This window comes from Rhipicephalus sanguineus, chromosome 7 (assembly GCF_013339695.2).
Source record: "Rhipicephalus sanguineus isolate Rsan-2018 chromosome 7, BIME_Rsan_1.4, whole genome shotgun sequence".
Lineage (NCBI taxonomy): Eukaryota > Metazoa > Arthropoda > Arachnida > Ixodida > Ixodidae > Rhipicephalus > Rhipicephalus sanguineus.
Window position 1 is genome coordinate 75,511,402 of NC_051182.1, and position 17,774 is coordinate 75,529,175.

At 46.9% G+C, this 17,774-nt stretch overlaps 2 protein-coding genes across 2 annotated transcripts; one reads left to right on the forward strand and one right to left on the reverse strand.

Moving 5' to 3' along the window:
* The first annotated feature begins 13,973 nt into the window (after nucleotides 1–13,973).
* Nucleotides 13,974–15,505, forward strand: LOC119398778 (uncharacterized). Its single transcript, XM_049417748.1, has 3 exons — nucleotides 13,974–14,507; nucleotides 14,589–14,796; nucleotides 14,985–15,505. Exons 1-3 carry the CDS (start codon nucleotides 14,037–14,039, stop codon nucleotides 15,377–15,379), a joined length of 1,074 nt encoding a protein of 357 aa, XP_049273705.1. The 5' UTR covers nucleotides 13,974–14,036; the 3' UTR covers nucleotides 15,380–15,505.
* Nucleotides 15,506–15,979: 474 nt separating this feature from the next.
* LOC119398779 (chromatin assembly factor 1 subunit A) lies at nucleotides 15,980–17,343 on the reverse strand. The gene is made up of 2 exons (XM_037665596.2): nucleotides 17,075–17,343; nucleotides 15,980–16,553 (listed from the first exon to the last, which is right to left on the reverse strand). Exons 1-2 carry the CDS (start codon nucleotides 17,313–17,315, stop codon nucleotides 16,195–16,197), a joined length of 600 nt encoding a protein of 199 aa, XP_037521524.2. The 5' UTR covers nucleotides 17,316–17,343; the 3' UTR covers nucleotides 15,980–16,194.
* Nucleotides 17,344–17,774: the final 431 nt, after the last annotated feature.

Below are 17,774 nucleotides of genomic sequence, written 5' to 3' on the forward strand. Positions count from 1 at the left end.
AACTTACGTATTCGTTTTCTCTAAGCGTCTGCTGTTAAACAATGTTGGTTATTCTTACCGCGAGCTGCACGTGTCTGCATTGGCAGCAGCGCGTTCTCAGGTGTGCGAAGACAGTCTGCTTCCGCATGTTCACGTTATGTACGTAGATGTCAGAAGCACAGGGGTATTATAAAGTGCATCTACAGAAACATGTGAATTTATTGAGCGTGTACGTACTGTCGCGAGCTGCAGGCAGAGGCAGCGGCGCCATCTGTCCACTTAGTCATTTCCTCAATAAGAACATATGTGCACTATAGTACGACGCACAGCGCTTCTCAATAAGTCATAGTCAGTATTTATTGCTTTTATACTCGTCGACCAGCTACTCTCTGTCTGAATAGCCATTACACTTCAGTATCACGCCGTCGTTAAAGACAATGTCGAAGACGTGCATCAGGGTTAAACATATTGCCTAATAATTCATGAGTGAGCTGCCCTAATTCATATTTCTAGGAATTAGGGCAGCTTGGCACTGGTCGTGCCAAATCGGAAGAGCTGGACGACCTTCCTTAGCCTACCAGCCAAGCCTAAGGCAAAGACAGGCACATAAGCCTACATAAAGGCACATATGCATATACATAGGCAGTGAAGCTAAGGAAAGCCAAGTTCAGCCTCTCTCTCTAGTTCATTCTATCTTTATATCTATCTTTATATCGCGGACCCCGGCATAAAACACGAAAGTGTTTTATGCAGGGCTCGGCGAAGGTTTTCATGACGTATTTCCGTCACGGAAATACGTCAGCGAATCGAACGCCATCAAAAGGCAAAGAAAAAACCATAAGATAGTTCCGTTGACAGTAGTGCATCCAAGACGTGCATCCAGGATAAACGCAATGCCCAATAATTTGCGATTGAGCTGCCCTAATGCCTAGAAATAGGAATTAGGGCAGCTTGGAACTGGTAGTGCCAAATCTGAAGAAATGCCCGAGCTGGATGACCTTCCTTAGCCTACCAGCCAAGCCTAAGTTAAAGGAGTACTGACACCATTTCGAGACATCGCAAAAGGGACATTTTTCGTTTTCTTGTTATGCAGTGCCAACGCTCTCCGCACACTTGACTCGAAGAACACGTATAAAATATTTTAATTTGACTTTGAACTTTTCGTGGCTGAGCATCTGCAAGCCAGCTCCACTGCAATGAACATTATCCTGACGAGTCAACACAATTCCACCGAGTTTGCTAGCTCTGCGTCCTGCATGCAACCTAAATCGCAGAAATCACTGTCAGGGTCCTGGACGACAATTCACTCATCGTTGTTTACGCGCACCACGAGCAGATGACGGATTTGCCGCTAGTACGTCGCGAGTTTCTGTATCTCCATGACGTCACACTGCTATGAAACGTCACTGAGAAGCCACCGCCTCGATATTGAAACCGAAATTGTATTTTTAAGGTAGCGGTATATAAAATATATTCGATGCATTAACAGGCACCACAATGCTCGTTTTAGGTTACTCGACACCAGTATTTTTATTTAAAGCAACAATCTAAAAAAATTTAATATTGGTGTCAGTACTAATTTAAAGATAGCCACATAAGCATATAGAGAGTCAGTGAAGCTAAGGGAAGCCAAGTTCAGCCTCTCTCTCTATTTCGTTCTGTCTTTATATCAGTTGTTTCTCTCCGTCTTCCTCTATTTCTTTGTATCTCTTTCCATCTGTCTGTTTCTCCCTCGTTCTTTCTGTATTTCTTTCTTTCTCGTTTTCTTGCTCTTTTTCTGTCTTTTTTTTCGTTCTCTCGCCCATAGCAACGCAATCATAAGGTTCCCTAAATACTTATACTACAGTGCCTAGGTAGCCGATTGATTACGTAGGTCACCTTTGAACCATGGGTACGCGGGTTCGAATCCGGCCTCACAAAGAAATGTTGATTGGTTTTATTGATTTCTATCCTTCCTCTCCACTTCGCCGAGCACCTTTTTCCTTTAACGCCCAGCTCGCTCCTCCTTCCCGGCTGCTTGTCTCAGCACTCATCGTTTTGAACTACGGGTAAACAGCGCTACAACGGGACAAAGAAGGAACAGGACCAAGCGCAGACTGACAACAACAATTTTTTTATTTCGCCGCAGCGGAATATATACATTCGGAAAAAGAATATAATGAACAAAAAATATATGATGACAGCTCTCTTACTATAGTCGGTGACAGCCTAAGAATAAATATAAGCTCCGCCCACGAGGCCGCATTGCTCATATTTTGCATGCCTCCGCGCTACAAACGAAGTAGTTCCTAAACAATGGCAATAATTTTCACGCATATAAACCTTATTTTGCAATACTGCACTGATACTGAAATAAAGAAAGCAAAGTTAGATAAAATAAACTGTGAAGGCACGGAGTTCAGCATCAGCATAACAATATAGCTGTTATTTAAATCGCATCCCCCGCCACGGTCATCTCGGAGTCTATACGAAGAAGTAATGTGCATCTCAAAGGTGATGTGTCTAAGCAGCACCTTTTTTGGTATTAAAACAAAGAATGCCAGATTTAACATAAAGCTTAAAATAAAGGAATCGTTATTTTACGGTTTCAAAGAACGAAACACGGATATTAATCGCATTCAACAAGGTCGTTTGTAATTTTTTTTTTGCGAAACTTTCGCCGCCAGTTTTCTTCACTGTCTGCTGTAACTATGGCAACTGTGACTCAAAGGGAAGTATGGCGAAGTGGTCTGAGATTGCCTTCGTGAATTTCGACTCTTGGGTTGCCGTTAATACGTCTCTAGTCGCTGTGCTTGTCATCGTGTTTGAGCTAAACGCCAAGGCTTCATTTGCCGTCTTCTTTCAACGAAATAAAAGCGTGTAGCACACGTGGCGTTTAACTGTGGGGGTCATTGCATGCGTTACCGTTACTTTCACGCCAAGGAGATGTACGCGGCTAAATTGGAGTTGACTAAAAGCTTTACGTGGAATTGTTTCTCGCCTCGACAACTTGCACTGGCACTGCCATTACATCTTAAGACTTTGAATGTTCAAGTTTTTAATTAATTTATTATTTATTTATTACATACCTGCGTCGCCCCAGTCGGCATTACAGCAGGGGGCCCCTTTTTACTGGAAGAGCCCCCCCTCTACCATATACATATATATATATATATATATATATATATATATATATATATATATATATATATATATATATATATATATATATATATATATATATATATATATATATATATATATATATATATATATATATATATATATATATATATATATATATATGTGTGTGTCTGTATATATCCTATTGCAAAACCCAGCGCCACTGGGTACCAGCGTCCAGTGACATGCCTGATTATGGGCCCAGCGTCGCGCTGGATACTGGGCCGCTGGAGAGGCGTTTTACTGGGAGGCGCTGGGTACTCAAGCGCAAAACGGCTCTGCAGCGTAAAAACGGCGGTGCTTACGTGCCCTACATAAATATATTCCTAAAGAAAGCCATATAGGAAGCATTAGTGCAATAAAAAAAAGCCGTATGAAAAAAAAAAAAACACCACGAGGATTCGAACTTCTCAATCTCCAAGCGAGTACTCTACCACTGCGCCACGCTGAAACACTTCAACAACGCTGTAAAAGGGCTAGTCAATCCAGTAAGACAGCGCTTCGTTTCATATTTCCGTGTCGCATATTCAAGGAAGACGCGGTCTTCCTCTCCAGATCACGCTTGCTTCTTTATTAGACACAAACAGAGGGTGGCCGGCAACGAATGAAATGCCCAAAATGGGAAGAGCGCTAGGTTTCTTTAGGAATTCCCGTTTTAACTCCGAAAAATATCAAATGGATCGAGTACCAGCGTACAGTTTGACGGCTGTTACTGCCGATTTTTAACAGCCGTTTCTCGCCCTTGCTGATGATGAACATGTACAGCAGCTTTATGATGACGCGTTCGAAAAACACGCGCCTGCATGACTTCATACTGAGTATTTCTCGCGCGAGCGACAATATTACTGGGGGCGGGCGTGGCTGTATTCTGATTTGCAGTTCTATCGATACCTACAACTATAAAACCGCTCAGCAAAAACAAATACAATTCGTTGAAAAAAGATGCCGGTGTGTTAGTTTACTAACGCGTACCAGTTGACACGCATGCGTTCTCACGTATGAGTCAGAGAAGTACCGCCGAGTGCGGCCGGCTGCCTTCGGTGAGCCTGCGTTCGTTGCTGAAAGCGCGTCGCAGCGATGGCCACCGCTCCTTGTTCGGTCACCGTACTAAAGAAAAAATGGTTAATTTAGGTTAACGGATGTCCAGACTATACTTTACAGTAAATTTTACACGTCGGAATTGCGTGTACTTAAACGAAGAAGCGCCGGTGGCATGTAGACGGACTCAACCGGTACACTAGGCCTAACGCTCGCTGGGAGTCGCACTGGGTAGGACCGATCTCGGCGCAGATGAGTTGCGATGGTTGAAGTTTCTGCATTTTGGCCTCGGAACCTTTTTAATTGTTAGTATAGCTGAAGTAAGTGGAAGTGCGAGAATTGCCCGAGATGCGTTTCCGGTGTGGCGACATCCAACGACGGCTGTTTTTCTGGCCTCCATTCGGAGGGATCGCGAAGCCAGAGCTCATTTACTTCTTGCCAATTGCACGGCGATGTAACAATTTGCTCTGTATGTTCAGACCAATGCCTCCAGACTTATAAACATTAAAATATGAAGTCATTACCGCAACACATCACGAATGCAAAACTGAAATATATGAGCGGCATGCACAAAATGTGTATTCACTGCTCGTGCTCCGCAAAAATTAACGACGTGGTAGAAAAAGCGTGGTAGAAAAAAGCGTGGTAGAAAGCAAAATTATTAGTGTTGGCTACTTTGGGTTATTAACATATTTTCCTCCACATTCGACAGGGAAACAATAAAAGTGACCGTGATTTCACATATATCATATCACGTATAATATGAAAATAGTGCGCATCATCGTCTTTCTCTGAAAAGCTAGAATTTGTGACACATGTTTGGGACCCGTTAGGATAGCATCTATCGGTACCATAGAATCAGACATTCGATATTCAACGATACCAAAGCATTGCGCCGCGCACGATACTGAAAGCAGCGCTCGGCACTGGCAGAACAGGGCGGGCTCCAGTATGTGCCAGCGCACGCCAGTGAGAATTCTAGCGTCTCCAGCGCTTCCCAGTGAGCGCCAGCGTCACAGCGGCAAAGCCAGTGGCTCTACCAGTGCGACCCAGCTCTTTCCCAGTGCTTTCACCGACGTCCCAGTGAATTCGAGCGTATGCCAGTGTTCCCAGTGCGGTCCAGCGCCAAAAAACGTACTGGTATCACGCTGGGGGTACTGGAACGGCGCTGGTTTTTGCAATAGGGTATATATATATATATATATATATATATATATATATATATATATATATATATATATATATATATATATATATATATATATATATATATATATATATTGTTACGGGGAGAAAAGGCGTTGAAGGTTATATTTACACGGTATATACAGAGGACAAAGCCAGGCATACAATATGGAGCCAAGTCCACGCGGAATCAGGGAACGTCGTCCTCTTTCATCACGTCTCCCTCTTCATCTTCGGTAGCGCTTCGTGGCATCACCCCCGGCGGCGAAGGCACCGACCCGGTGCTTGATTGATCCGAGTGATACCGCTTGAGTCGAGTGACGTGAACAATTTCAGGGGGTCGCGCTATGGTAGTGTCCAGAGGTTTGACTTCGTACGTGACGTCGGTGACTTGGCGCACGACACGGTACGGACCAGAGTATGGAGAAGTCAGCTTCTCGCACAGGCCAACTCGCCGTGACGGCGTCCAAAGAAGGACCATGTCACCAGGATTGAAGTGGATATCGTGGTGGCGGGCGTCGTAGATGCGTCGTTGTTTTTCCTGCGAAGTGCTAAGACGAAGGCGGGCAACCTCGCGTGCCTCTGCAGCTCTAGCGATGGCATCACGAGCGTACTCTGATGTCGGATCAAGAACGGGAGGAAGGAGCGTGTCGATGGGCAGCGTGGGTTCTCGTCCGTAGAGGAAAAAAAATGGAGAGAAACCTGCGGAATCATGCCGAGACGTGTTGTAGGCAAACGTTACGAACGCCAGAGCTGCGTCCCAGTCACGATGATCTGGAGAAACATACATGGCGAGCATGCCTGTTATAGTTCTGTTCAGCCGCTCAGTTAGGCCGTTGGTCAGAGGGTGATACGCAGTGGTGAACTTGTGTTTTGTAGCGCAAGAGTGCAAGATGTGGTGGACTACCTTGGAGAGAAAGTATCGACCCCGGTCTGTAATGAGCTGTCGAGGAGCGCCGTGACGAAGGATGACGTCTTTGCGGAGAAAGTCAGCGACGTCGGTTGCGCAACTGGTAGGGATAGCCCGTGTGATCGCATACCGAGTGCTGTAATCTGTGGCAACAGCTATCCACTTGTTTCCACTGATGGATAGAGGAAAAGGGCCGAGGAGGTCAAGACCAACCCTGTAAAATGGTTCGGTTGCTATCTCGATGGGTTGAAGGCGCCCTGCTGGAAGGGTGGCTGGTGTTTTGCGGTGCTCACAAGGCTTGCACGAAGCAACGTAATGGCGAACGGAGCGGTAAATACCGGGCCAAAAGAAGCGACGTCGAACACGGTCATAGGTCCTTGAGACGCCCAGATGACCAGCGGTTGGAATGTCATGCAACTGTGCGAGTACAGTCTGACGCATATGTGTGGGTATAACCAGCAGCAGGTCAGGTCCGTCAGGATGCATGTTGTGACGATATAAGATGTCATCTTGGAGCACAAACAGACGGAGAGATGGAGGAGTTGCGGGGCCACTCAGCCGGCTAATGATGTCTCTCAAGTGAGGATCACGTCGTTGCTCGTCTCCGATATTGGCGAACGCTGAAAGTGCCAACACGAATGTAGAATCGCCGCTCTCAGGAGGATCTGGCGGGTCTACTGGATGACGCGACAAGCAATCTGCGTCCTCATGTTGGCGGCCAGTCTTATAGACAACGGTGAATGAATATTCTTGCAGCCGTAAGGCCCACCGACCCAGCCGTCCAGTAGGATCCTTTAACGATGAGAGCCAGCATAAGGCGTGGTGGTCGGTGACAACGGTGAACGGCCGTCCATACAAATATGGGCGAAATTTGCCCACCGCCCAGACGAGCGCGAGGCATTCGCGCTCGGTGATCGAATAATTGCGCTTCGCGGGTGACAAAAGACGGCTAGCGTATGCAATGACACGGTCGCTACCATGCTGTTGTTGAGCCAGAACAGCACCAATGCCATGGCCGCTGGCGTCGGTACGCACTTCTGTTGGAGCGGACATATCAAAGTGGCCGAGAATCGGTGGCGACGTGAGGCGCATGGTCAGTTCTGTGAAGGCGCTGGCTTGTTCAGCACCCCATGCAAAAGCCACATCCTTTTTGAGTAGGTCCGTGAGAGGGCGCGCAATGTCAGCGAAATTGCGCACAAATCTTCGAAAGTAGGAACAGAGGCCTACAAAGCTGCGAACATCGTTCGCACAGGTCGGCACAGGGAAATCCTTGACTGCGCGAACTTTTTCTGGATCGGGACGAACACCAGAAGAATCGACAAGGTGTCCGAGGACAGTAAGTTGCCGGCGGCCGAAGTGGCATTTCGACGAGTTGAGCTGAAGTCCTCCCTTGCGGAACACAGAAAGAATTGTCGAGAGACGCTCGAGGTGTGTCTGAAAAGTCGGGGAAAAGACAATGACGTCATCGAGGTAACATAAGCAGATTGACCACTTAAAACCGTGAAGGAGAGCGTCCATCATTCGTTCAAAGGTAGCTGGGGCATTGCATAACCCGAACGGCATCACTTTAAAGTGATAAAGGCCATCAGGCGTAACAAATGCTGTCTTTTCACGGTCCATGTCGTCAACTGCAATCTGCCAGTACCCGGAACGAAGGTCAATCGAAGAGAAATACTTCGCACCACTGAGACAGTCAAGGGCGTCATCTATCCGCGGTAAGGGTTACATGTCTTTTTTTGTTACCTTGTTGAGATTTCGGTAATCGACACAGAAGCGCCCTGTTGTCTTTCTTCCTGACGAGCACGACAGGGGAAGCCCAGGGGCTTGAAGAAGGTTCGATGATGTCCCGGGCAAGCATCTTGTCGACTTCTTTCTGTATGACTTGGCGCTCAGTATGGGAAACACGATAGGGTCGTCGGTGGATCGGGTTAGCATCGCCGGTGTTGATTCGATGCTTCACAACAGTTGTCTGGCCCAGTGGCCGGTCATTGAGGTCAAAGATGTCCTGGTACGACGCGAGAAGGGCACGAAGGGCGTTCGCATGTTCGGCCGGGAGGTCAGAGGCGATCATTTTCGTCATGCTTTCTGATGAAGTTGGATCCAAATCAGGACTGGTCGGCAATTGTGTATCCCCTGTTAAAGCGGAAATGTGGTAGTCGCAGGCCGGGGCAAGCGTTGCAAGGGAGATACCCTGGGGCAGCACCTGAGGGCATAGTCCAAAATTGACGATAGGGAGACATGCGGCATTGGCGTGAATACGGATGACGGTGTGCGGGAACGTGACATTTTGCGAGCAGAGGACGGTAGCGTTGGGTGACACGACGTAATCTCCGTCGGCCACGGGTGGATCGGGAGAGACGTCAATGTACGTAACGGCCAGAGAGGGGACGCGAACGAAATCGGCAGAGCACAGCTTGCTCGGCGCAGGATCAGAAGGCTCAACGGCATAGGGTAAGGCGAGTTGGACGACACCCGTGGCACAGTCAATAAGAGCTGAATGGGAAGACAGAAAATCAAGTCCTAAGATAAGTTCATGCGGGCATTGCTCCAATACGTAGAACAAAACAGAAGTATGGCGCCCAGCAACAGTGACGCGTGCAGTACACATCCCAGTGACAACGGGATTTGCACCATCGGCTACACGGACCACAGCGATCGGAGCAGGAGTGAGCACCTTCTTTAGGCGAGCATGGAGGTTCGAGTTCATAATCGATACGTGTGCGCCAGTGTCGATGAGTGCTATAACAGGTGCGCCGTCGACATCTACTTTGAGCAGGTTGTTGTGTCCAGGTAGTGTAAGCAGAGGAATTTCGGGTCGGGTCGTCAAGGCAGGATCACCTCCAGGAGCTGCGCCCGTTAGTTTTCCGAGGAGCGGCGGGAGTAGAAGGGGGAAGGTGAGCGACGACGCAGAGGAGAGCGGGACGGGCGACTGGACGGCGAAGGGGAGCGGTGTGGTCTTGCGGGCGATGAGGGTGTAGCGGCGTCGTATTCAAGGGGCGCAGGCAGGCGGGAACTACCAGGTGAACGTCGGGTGTTGGAATCGGCCGGCCAAGGCTGTGAGTTCCAGGAACTGCGACAGTGGCGAGAAATATGGCCGACGCGTCCGCAGCAGAAGCAGATGGGCCTGTCATCGGAGGTTCGCCATTCCGCCGAGTTCCGGTAACGAGGACGGGCGTACGAGTTTCGGGGCAGATCAATTGGGGCGGGTGGACGGTAGTCGGGTCTGTTCACTGGGCAGAGCGTCTGGATTCCTGCGTTGGCGAGCTCCTGGCGTACAACGGTTTGGATGAGGGAAATCGTGTGTGAATCGTCAGGGGCACGAGCTTGCGCAGGGACCGGATATGCAGCTTCAATTTCGCGACGGACGAGGCGTACAATATTCTCAGCTGCAGCAGGAGCAGGTGGTGGACGGATGTCCTCGCAAGTAGACGTTGCAGCCGTGTTGGGAAGACGTGAAAAATGGGGCGTAATCCGACAACTTTTCGCTTCTTCAAAGCGTCGGCATTCATTAATGACGTCGTCCACTGTCGACGAGTTGCGGAAAACCAGGAGAGTGAACGCATCATCCGCGATGCCTTTGAGGATATGCGCGACCTTTTCAGCCTCGGCCATCCTGTCGTCAACTTTGCGGCAGAGCGCGAGTACATCTTGAATGTACGTGATGTAGGACTCTGTGCAGGTCTGAAGTCGGCACGCGAGTTCTTTCTGTGCAGCGCGACGGCGCCCAATGGGCTTGCCGAACAGCTCAGTGAGTTTTTGTTTGCACACGTCCCAAATCGCGATCTCTTGCTCGTGGTTGCAGAACCAAACTTTCGCCGTGCCATCAAGGTAAAATAGAATATTGGCCAGCATGAGCGTCGGGTCCCAGTTGTACAGTGCGCTCACCCGTTCGTAGAGCTGAAGCCAATCCTCGACGTCAGTGTTGTCCGTGCCAGAAAATGTGCCTGGGTCGCGAGGTTGTGTCAGGACGACGGTGCGGTTAGTAGCGGCTGGTTGCCGCGCTGTTGGTTGCGGCGTGGTTGGTCGAGGCCCGGTCGTTGAGGTTTCCGATTCATCCTCATTCTCGTCGTGAGCAGGCATCGCAGAGGCAGCCAAGGAGCGTCCGCTGCGGAGAAGCGTCGTGAATGTTGAAGCTGGGAATACCCCGCACTCTCCACCAAAATGTTACGGGGAGAAAAGGCGTTGAAGGTTATATTTACACGGTATATACAGAGGACAAAGCCAGGCATACATATGGAGCCAAGTCCACGCGGAATCAGGGAACGTCGTCCTCTTTCATCACGTCTCCCTCTTCATCTTCGGTAGCGCTTCGTGGCAATATATATATATATATATATATATATATATATATATATATATATATATATATATGTGTGTATATATATATATATATATATATACACACATATATATATATATATATATATATATATATATATATATATATATATGTGTGTGTATATATATATATATATATATATATATATATATATATATATATATATATATATATATATATATATATATACATACACACTCAGGCTGCCATCGGTTGCCATACGACAAATAGGAGAAGGATATACGCTTCTCAAAAGAGTTTATTTGTCAACGTTTTGATATCAAGGCAAAATTTACGAGGCTTCGATGCGCTTTTATAGCATCGTCCTCCGTGCAGGTAGAGCAAGTAAAAAAAATAAACAATAAAAAATGTAGAAATGAAAAAATCAGTAGCCAAAAGACCACACATAGTCACTCGGACATAAAGAAAACATGCGCATCTCCGAAGAAAAAAAAGGAAAACATATAGATGTCTATATAGATAATATCGGTGGACACAATCAGTAAGTACATCCGTTTCGTACATTGTCAAGCCCCACCTCTCCGGCTCCCCCCTCTTCATTTGTTCGTGAAGCATAGTGAGGGGGCGAGACTTCAGAAGGGATAACCCATGAAACACAGAACCTCTATAAAACGTTTTAAAGAGATTTCGTGTTTCGTGGGAAGCGCTTAAACAAAAGGATCCATGCACTATGAGCTTCACGAGTTTAATATAAACAAATTATCACTGCGTGATACATGCACACAATACACGCGAAATGCAAAAAAAGAAGAAAATCACAGCATATTCACGGAGTGAATGATGATGAGTGGGCGAAGCTGCGGAGGTTCATCGGTAAACCGTGAATCTTCCGTGAATTCTGCCCAGTACATCATCACCGACGTGAGATCGGGCGCGCTTATACTAAAGGTTCGATGAGTTATGACGACTTGCAGCGCACTTTAATTTTACATGTACGCTGTGAATTTTCATTGTTTAGAAAACCATTGCTTAGAAAACATCTGGCGTCTTTCGTTAAGCAGCTGGCGTCTTTTCGTTTTGCTTTAGAAACATCTGGCGTTCTTTCGTTTTGCTTTTACAAAACATCTGGCGTCTTTTGTTGGTTTATTTCATCAATCAACGGCGTTTTGAACAAAATTTTTATTGTTTAATCACGCACAGGAGAAATCTCACCAGGCACTACCTTGGAGGTAAAGAATGGCTGCTAATTGGAATGAGAGACAAAAGAAGTCGGCTTTTAGCTAACGCTGCGAATTTTTTATTGTTCAACAACGCACAGGAAAAATCTCCCACCGGCACCACCTTGCAGGTCAAAGCGTAAGACTGGTTACATACGCTACGAGGGACGAACGGGTGCCGCTATAAGGAGCTTCGCCATAGAGTAACCTAGTAAACGTAAAGAGCGGACACTCTCATTGAGCCATGCGGCCCACATGACTGCTAGCGCTCGTAGCGGCCGGCATGAATCGTGCACCAAATTCCTTTTTCCGGCCGTGCTGTTGTGCCGCGATGGTTTCAGTTTCGGTTTCAATGTTTCAATGTGTTTGCGCGTCTCTTGCGCAAATTTTAGGTGTTTTCTTCTTTTTGATTCGTGAAAGTGCATTCGTAGCAGCATTTTTGGAAGTGATATAGGCTGCAGGCCCGCCTATCACAAATAGGGTGTACCATTTGACAGTTCTTCCCTTAAAAAATAAATAAAAAGAGGCACATTTTATTAAAGGACCGTGTTTATTCAAATAGTACCTAATAAATAGTACATGTCAGCTAAACAGATGTTTTCGAACTAATGCGTTAGCTCACTATAGGCACTTTCAGGAATTCATACATAATGGTACATATTCATAGAAACTGAATTACCATGAGTTTATTGAAAAATATTATTGCTGTGTACAAAATATTATAGCACTCTCGCATTGTGCATGCTGTACAAAAGTGCGCAATATCCGCAAGCATATAACTGAACCAGGTGACGGAAAACAGAAGCAAGGATTATGCAGCGCAACTGTGCGCCGTCGGATTCATTGTCATCAAGAACATTTGGACATATGAGTAAACATAAACGACGATTTTGCAAAATTTATCATAATGAAAAGACTCTTGACGTAACAATCAACGGGGACAATCAAACAAGCAGGAAAGAAATCAACACCAACAACAGAAACTCTATGAGCATTGTTCTTAAAAACAATGCTGCCCTGATTTTCCACGACAGCTAGGGCACAGCATTGTTTAACGGCGTAGGCGTCGTCGTCCAAATAAAAGACTCATGCTGCTTGGTCATAGCTGCGCTGTAGATTCTTGACTCGATGTTTCCGGTGGTTGACGTGAAATTCGGCGTGCATGTTTCTCGGTAGGCGTTTCATGATGCACGTTGAGAGAAAGTTGACGTCGCTTGTTCTCATTCAACGGTGGAGTCCAGTGGAGTTGTCTCATGATGCCACGGCCAGCTTCAGTGGAGGTGAGCCTGCGGCATTTTGATGGCATATGTGACTCAGTTAATTTACATAAATATGCTCCTTTCGTACGACTTTAAGACGGAACAAACCTGCTTAGGAACATTACGTTCAGCATTCTGGGGGCTGTCCTCAGCATTTATTAGAGTTTTCTGCACCAATAGGGCGCACATATGACCCAAAAGAAGAAAAAAAATTGCGCACCACCATAGAACGCTGTCGCCCGTCCGCAGAAGCCAAAAAAAAAAGCCTGCCGTGCGCAGCGCACGCAGCCACTGCGAAAGGAGAATCGAGGAGAGAGCGAGCATGCACACTGACTCGGTTTGTATTCCCCAGGGTGAGAGAAGAACGTCGCCACTTTCAAAAATTTAGAGGTTTCACAAGCCCCTCTCCACCCAGTCTGTTTGTTTGCCTACTCAGCACAGAGAAGGAAATAAGAGGAGGAGGTCACGATCCCACTGTATTGGCTGTTACGTGTCACGCCACCAAGTCGCACGCTCCTGCGGCCAATGACAACATACGTCGTGACCGTTGGGAACTGCTGGGTTTGCAGTCGGCTGAGTGACGGCAAGCCCACCTCAGCTGTGTGGTTGCGTGAGCTGTTTGTAAGCGTGGTGCGCGGCATTAGAGAGTTTTAGTACTGCGGAATGGTGCTACGTACGCATCACACAGGCGCCTTGCGTTACGTGGCGTCGTTTGCCACAAATGGGCTTTTAGTACGCCGTAGTACCCGCGTACGTAACGAACGTGAATCGTGTTGCGCCATCTGGTAGATCAATATAGAAGTACGTGTTGTTGACGGCCAAGCTGAGCCAATCCAAGTGTGCTAGCTGGATTATGGCCATATTTTTAGCCGCTGTAGTACGCTACCGTAGCCGTAGCCACTTAAAACGGACGGTGAACGCGCGCGCGCCAAACTTTCGCGCTTTCTCACCTGCCGTGCGGTAGGTGCAGCGATCTCTCCTCGACAATGGTGAGGTCAAGTATTCTTTGGGACCCCTACTGCCTGGCGTACCTGAGTTGGGAGGACATAGAGGCACTCATGCTGCGGGAGAAAGAACCGCCGCGGCGTCGGGTGTATGCATCGCGAGGTGGCCTACTGAACCTGGACTCAATGTCGAGCCACTGTTTTCGACGACAGTTTCGATTCGAAAAAGCTGACTTTCCAGTGCTCGTGCGTGCCCTGAAGATGCCGCGGTACATCACTAGTGCCCAAGGAGTGAGGGTAACGGCCACAGAAGCCCTATGCATATGTCTCCGGAGGCTTGCCTATCCAAACAGGCTGTGTGACCTGCAAGAATACTTTGGACGTCACTATTCTGTGGTGTCGAGCGTATCGAACAAAGTACTCTACCACATCGAAAAGAACTTCGGTTGCCTCCTGAGCAATATGACCATTCACCCGTGGCTCAAACATTCGGACTTGGAAGCTATGAGCGAGGTAAGTTATATTTTCTTTGTTTATCCCTTCGAGGTTGAACACATTAGTGCGCGTTCTCATGTTGATATTTGTTTGCCCCAGGCTGTTCATCGTAAAGGTGCTCCTCTGAGCAACTGCTGGGCGTTTATCGACGGTACAGCGCGCCCCATATGCCGACCCTCGCAAGACCAGCGCCTCTACTTTTCCGTGCACAGGAGGCTACATGTGCTCAAATACCAGTCTTTGATGTGTCCAAATGGGCTCATCTGCCAGCTGGATGGACCATACCCGGGACGAAGGCATGATGCTGGTGAGTTATGTTCCGTCAGAACGTTATACATGACGTTCAAGGAAACCTGCTCGGACCGTTCGTCATTCAGTTCCACATACACAGATACAGTCATTTTATGACAATCATACAAAGTATGCGGGTACTCGTTGTTCTTGCAGTTGAATGCGTTGAAGAATGATTAATTATATGGAACTCATTCTTTTCAGGCATTCTTCGGGACAGCCAGTTGTATGAAAAGCTGGAAGCATTGACACTGGACAAGGAATTCGTTATATACGGCGACCCAGCCTATCCTCTCCGCCCACTGCTTATGAAGCCCTACGGAGGAGCAGCATTGACAGCCACCCAGCAAGCGTTCAATTCATCCATGAGTGCGGTCAGACAGGCCGTTGAGTGGGGATTCGGAAAGATTATCTCAGAATTTGCATTTGTGGACTTTAAAAAAAACCAAAAGATACTACTACAGGCCGTACCACGCATGTACAGAGTTGCTGTTATCCTGACCAACTGCCATGCTTGTATGTATGGTAACCAAGTCTCCACATATTTTGATGTGCAGCCACCTTGCCTGCAAGATTACTTGAGCCCTGCCAGTCATTAAGTGCAGTGCAATGTGACCTATATAAACCTCAATTAACTATTTTGTGTAACGGTACGAGACCACCACCACAAGAACGTTTCAAAATCCAGGCCAAGCGTGGCCTTGCACATAACTGTAACGCTGCAATAAACCATGTGTACTCATAAAAGAAATGTTTCTCTTCCTTTATTGTCAAGCATAAATTGTTGACATGAAACAAAAAAACAAACTTAATAAACACTCAAGAGAAAGAAGTAAGCAGCTGGCTTTCATCTTATGAAGCTCTAATTTCACGAACAATTTAAAAACAAATGTGATGCGAAAATGACGAGGTCTGCTTGCCAGTGAATAGTAGAGTCAAAAGTTTGGTGACATGTGTGGCCATCAGGCAGAAACCTGTGTGTCGCCATTTCTGACACAGGAAAAAAAAGACGTATTGCACATGGTGCACATTTAAGGCAGATTATTGCAAAAATGTACAACTGTAATAATTCAGTTAAACATGATGAATGGTTTTCGGCGCAAACGACGAAACACAGAGAAGGAGGAGGAACACGAACGCTGGTGTTCGTGTTCCTCGTTCTTCTTTGTGTTTCGCCGTTTGCGCTGAAAACCACTCATCATGTTTAACGCAATCCAACTCGCCCAAATGTCGGTTCTTCTGCTGTAATAATTCAGGTATACAATCTCGAAGTGTCTTCTCAGCAACACTGAAATGTTTCCATAATAAAATTAAGGTTGAGGTCGCGGGCTGGATTTCCGGCCCAGCCACAAGCGCTGTTACATTATTTAGTCTGCGTTCTTGTCAACCCAGCCGAATGTTATTTACATGCTTTTTACTTTGCCAACTTTTCACAAATCGTTTCTACAGTTTTGAGTATCGCGTCTTGAGTAGCCTTGTGGAATCTCGACAGTTGCTCTCTTTGGCTCGCTTCGTCGAGTTGTGCTTGCAGCTGGCGTTCGCGAATTTCCATTTCCCGCTCTCTCAGTTGCAGCTCTCTTTCAGTTCTCTCTCGTTTCAGCTCGTGCCTTTTCTCAGAGCGTTGTTGCTTTCGCTCGATTCGGAGCTTTTCGACGGCCAGACGCTCCATCTCAAGCGCGTGCTCCTTCTCTTTCAGGGCCCTCTCGTGTCTCCACCTCTTCTCGATGAATTCATAGTCCGCACTAGCCGTCGCTGCTTGAGCCCTGCGTCTTCCTGTAAAATTAAAATTTATTTGCATTTAGTTGGCAATATTATTTATTTCAAACCAGGCGGCAACGAGCATCAGTGACAAAGAAAATGGACACTAAATTTTGTTAGGTGTACAAAAGCTTTTTGATACTGACAGAAATATGAATGCTAGTTCGTTGCTTAAATCGTTAGTCTAGTCACTCAGCGCCATCGATTTCAAACAGAGTAGCGGTCAATTGGCCAGAGTGGTTGAAACATGAATGTGTTGAACTTGATATGATTGTAAGGTAGTCCCAGTAAAGAAATAACAGAGTCCGTTCCCTGTTGTTGACCTAAGCGTGCACGAGTGATCTTTTTGTCGTCAAGTCACGGGCTGCCTGCGCAGTGGGATTTCTTGTGTGAGTTGCAGTGAGCCCAGCTATATGTCACTGCAGTGGTCGAGTGAGTACCAGTCAAGTGTGTTCACTTTTTCCGCTGCATGGTAATGATTACACAGTAATGAGCAAAGTAATGAATTTTGTTGTAAAATGCAGCTATGTACTTACTAGGCACAACTTGGGCAGCTCCTTCAGTATCGGGCCTGTCGTCCGCATTCGTTGATGCCTCCTGCCGCGGGTTATTAGCAATGGTCGTGGTTTCGTCCGAGGGGCCAGGTGTTGCAGCTATGTCGGTGCCCTGTACAATTCTCTCCAGTAGGTCTGCAGCACTTTGAGATGCGTCGTCACAACTTGCATCTGCGCTGAGTGGCTCTGGGCAGTGGGATACAGTAGATGGTGTTTCAATCATACAGTTTCAGAAGCATTGCTCCTATTGAACATTTACTTCACAGGGGCATATATGTGAAGTGCAATCATTTACTAACGTTAGATTTGATCTTAGTACTTAATGAAAGCTGCGAAAACATGCTATCAGTAGATAGTAGCGAAAAGCGTGCACAGGAGCTACCCCTGTGCGTACTTACCTTTCGCATACGTACATTTTCCATCACTCACACAGCGCTATGTATAATGACTGACGTTATAGATAAGCTGCACAATAACATTTCCCAGAACATATGACATTTGCATCACCATTGGACATTTGGACATTATATGTCCAAATCAGGACGAAAGGCCCCTCCGAATAATCTCCCTGTCCTGCGCGTGCTGATTGAATATTGTGCCTACGAACTTAACTTCTTCAACTCAATGAACTCTGTCGTTCTCAATTGCATTTGCCATCCTTTGGTATTCATCCCGTTGCTCA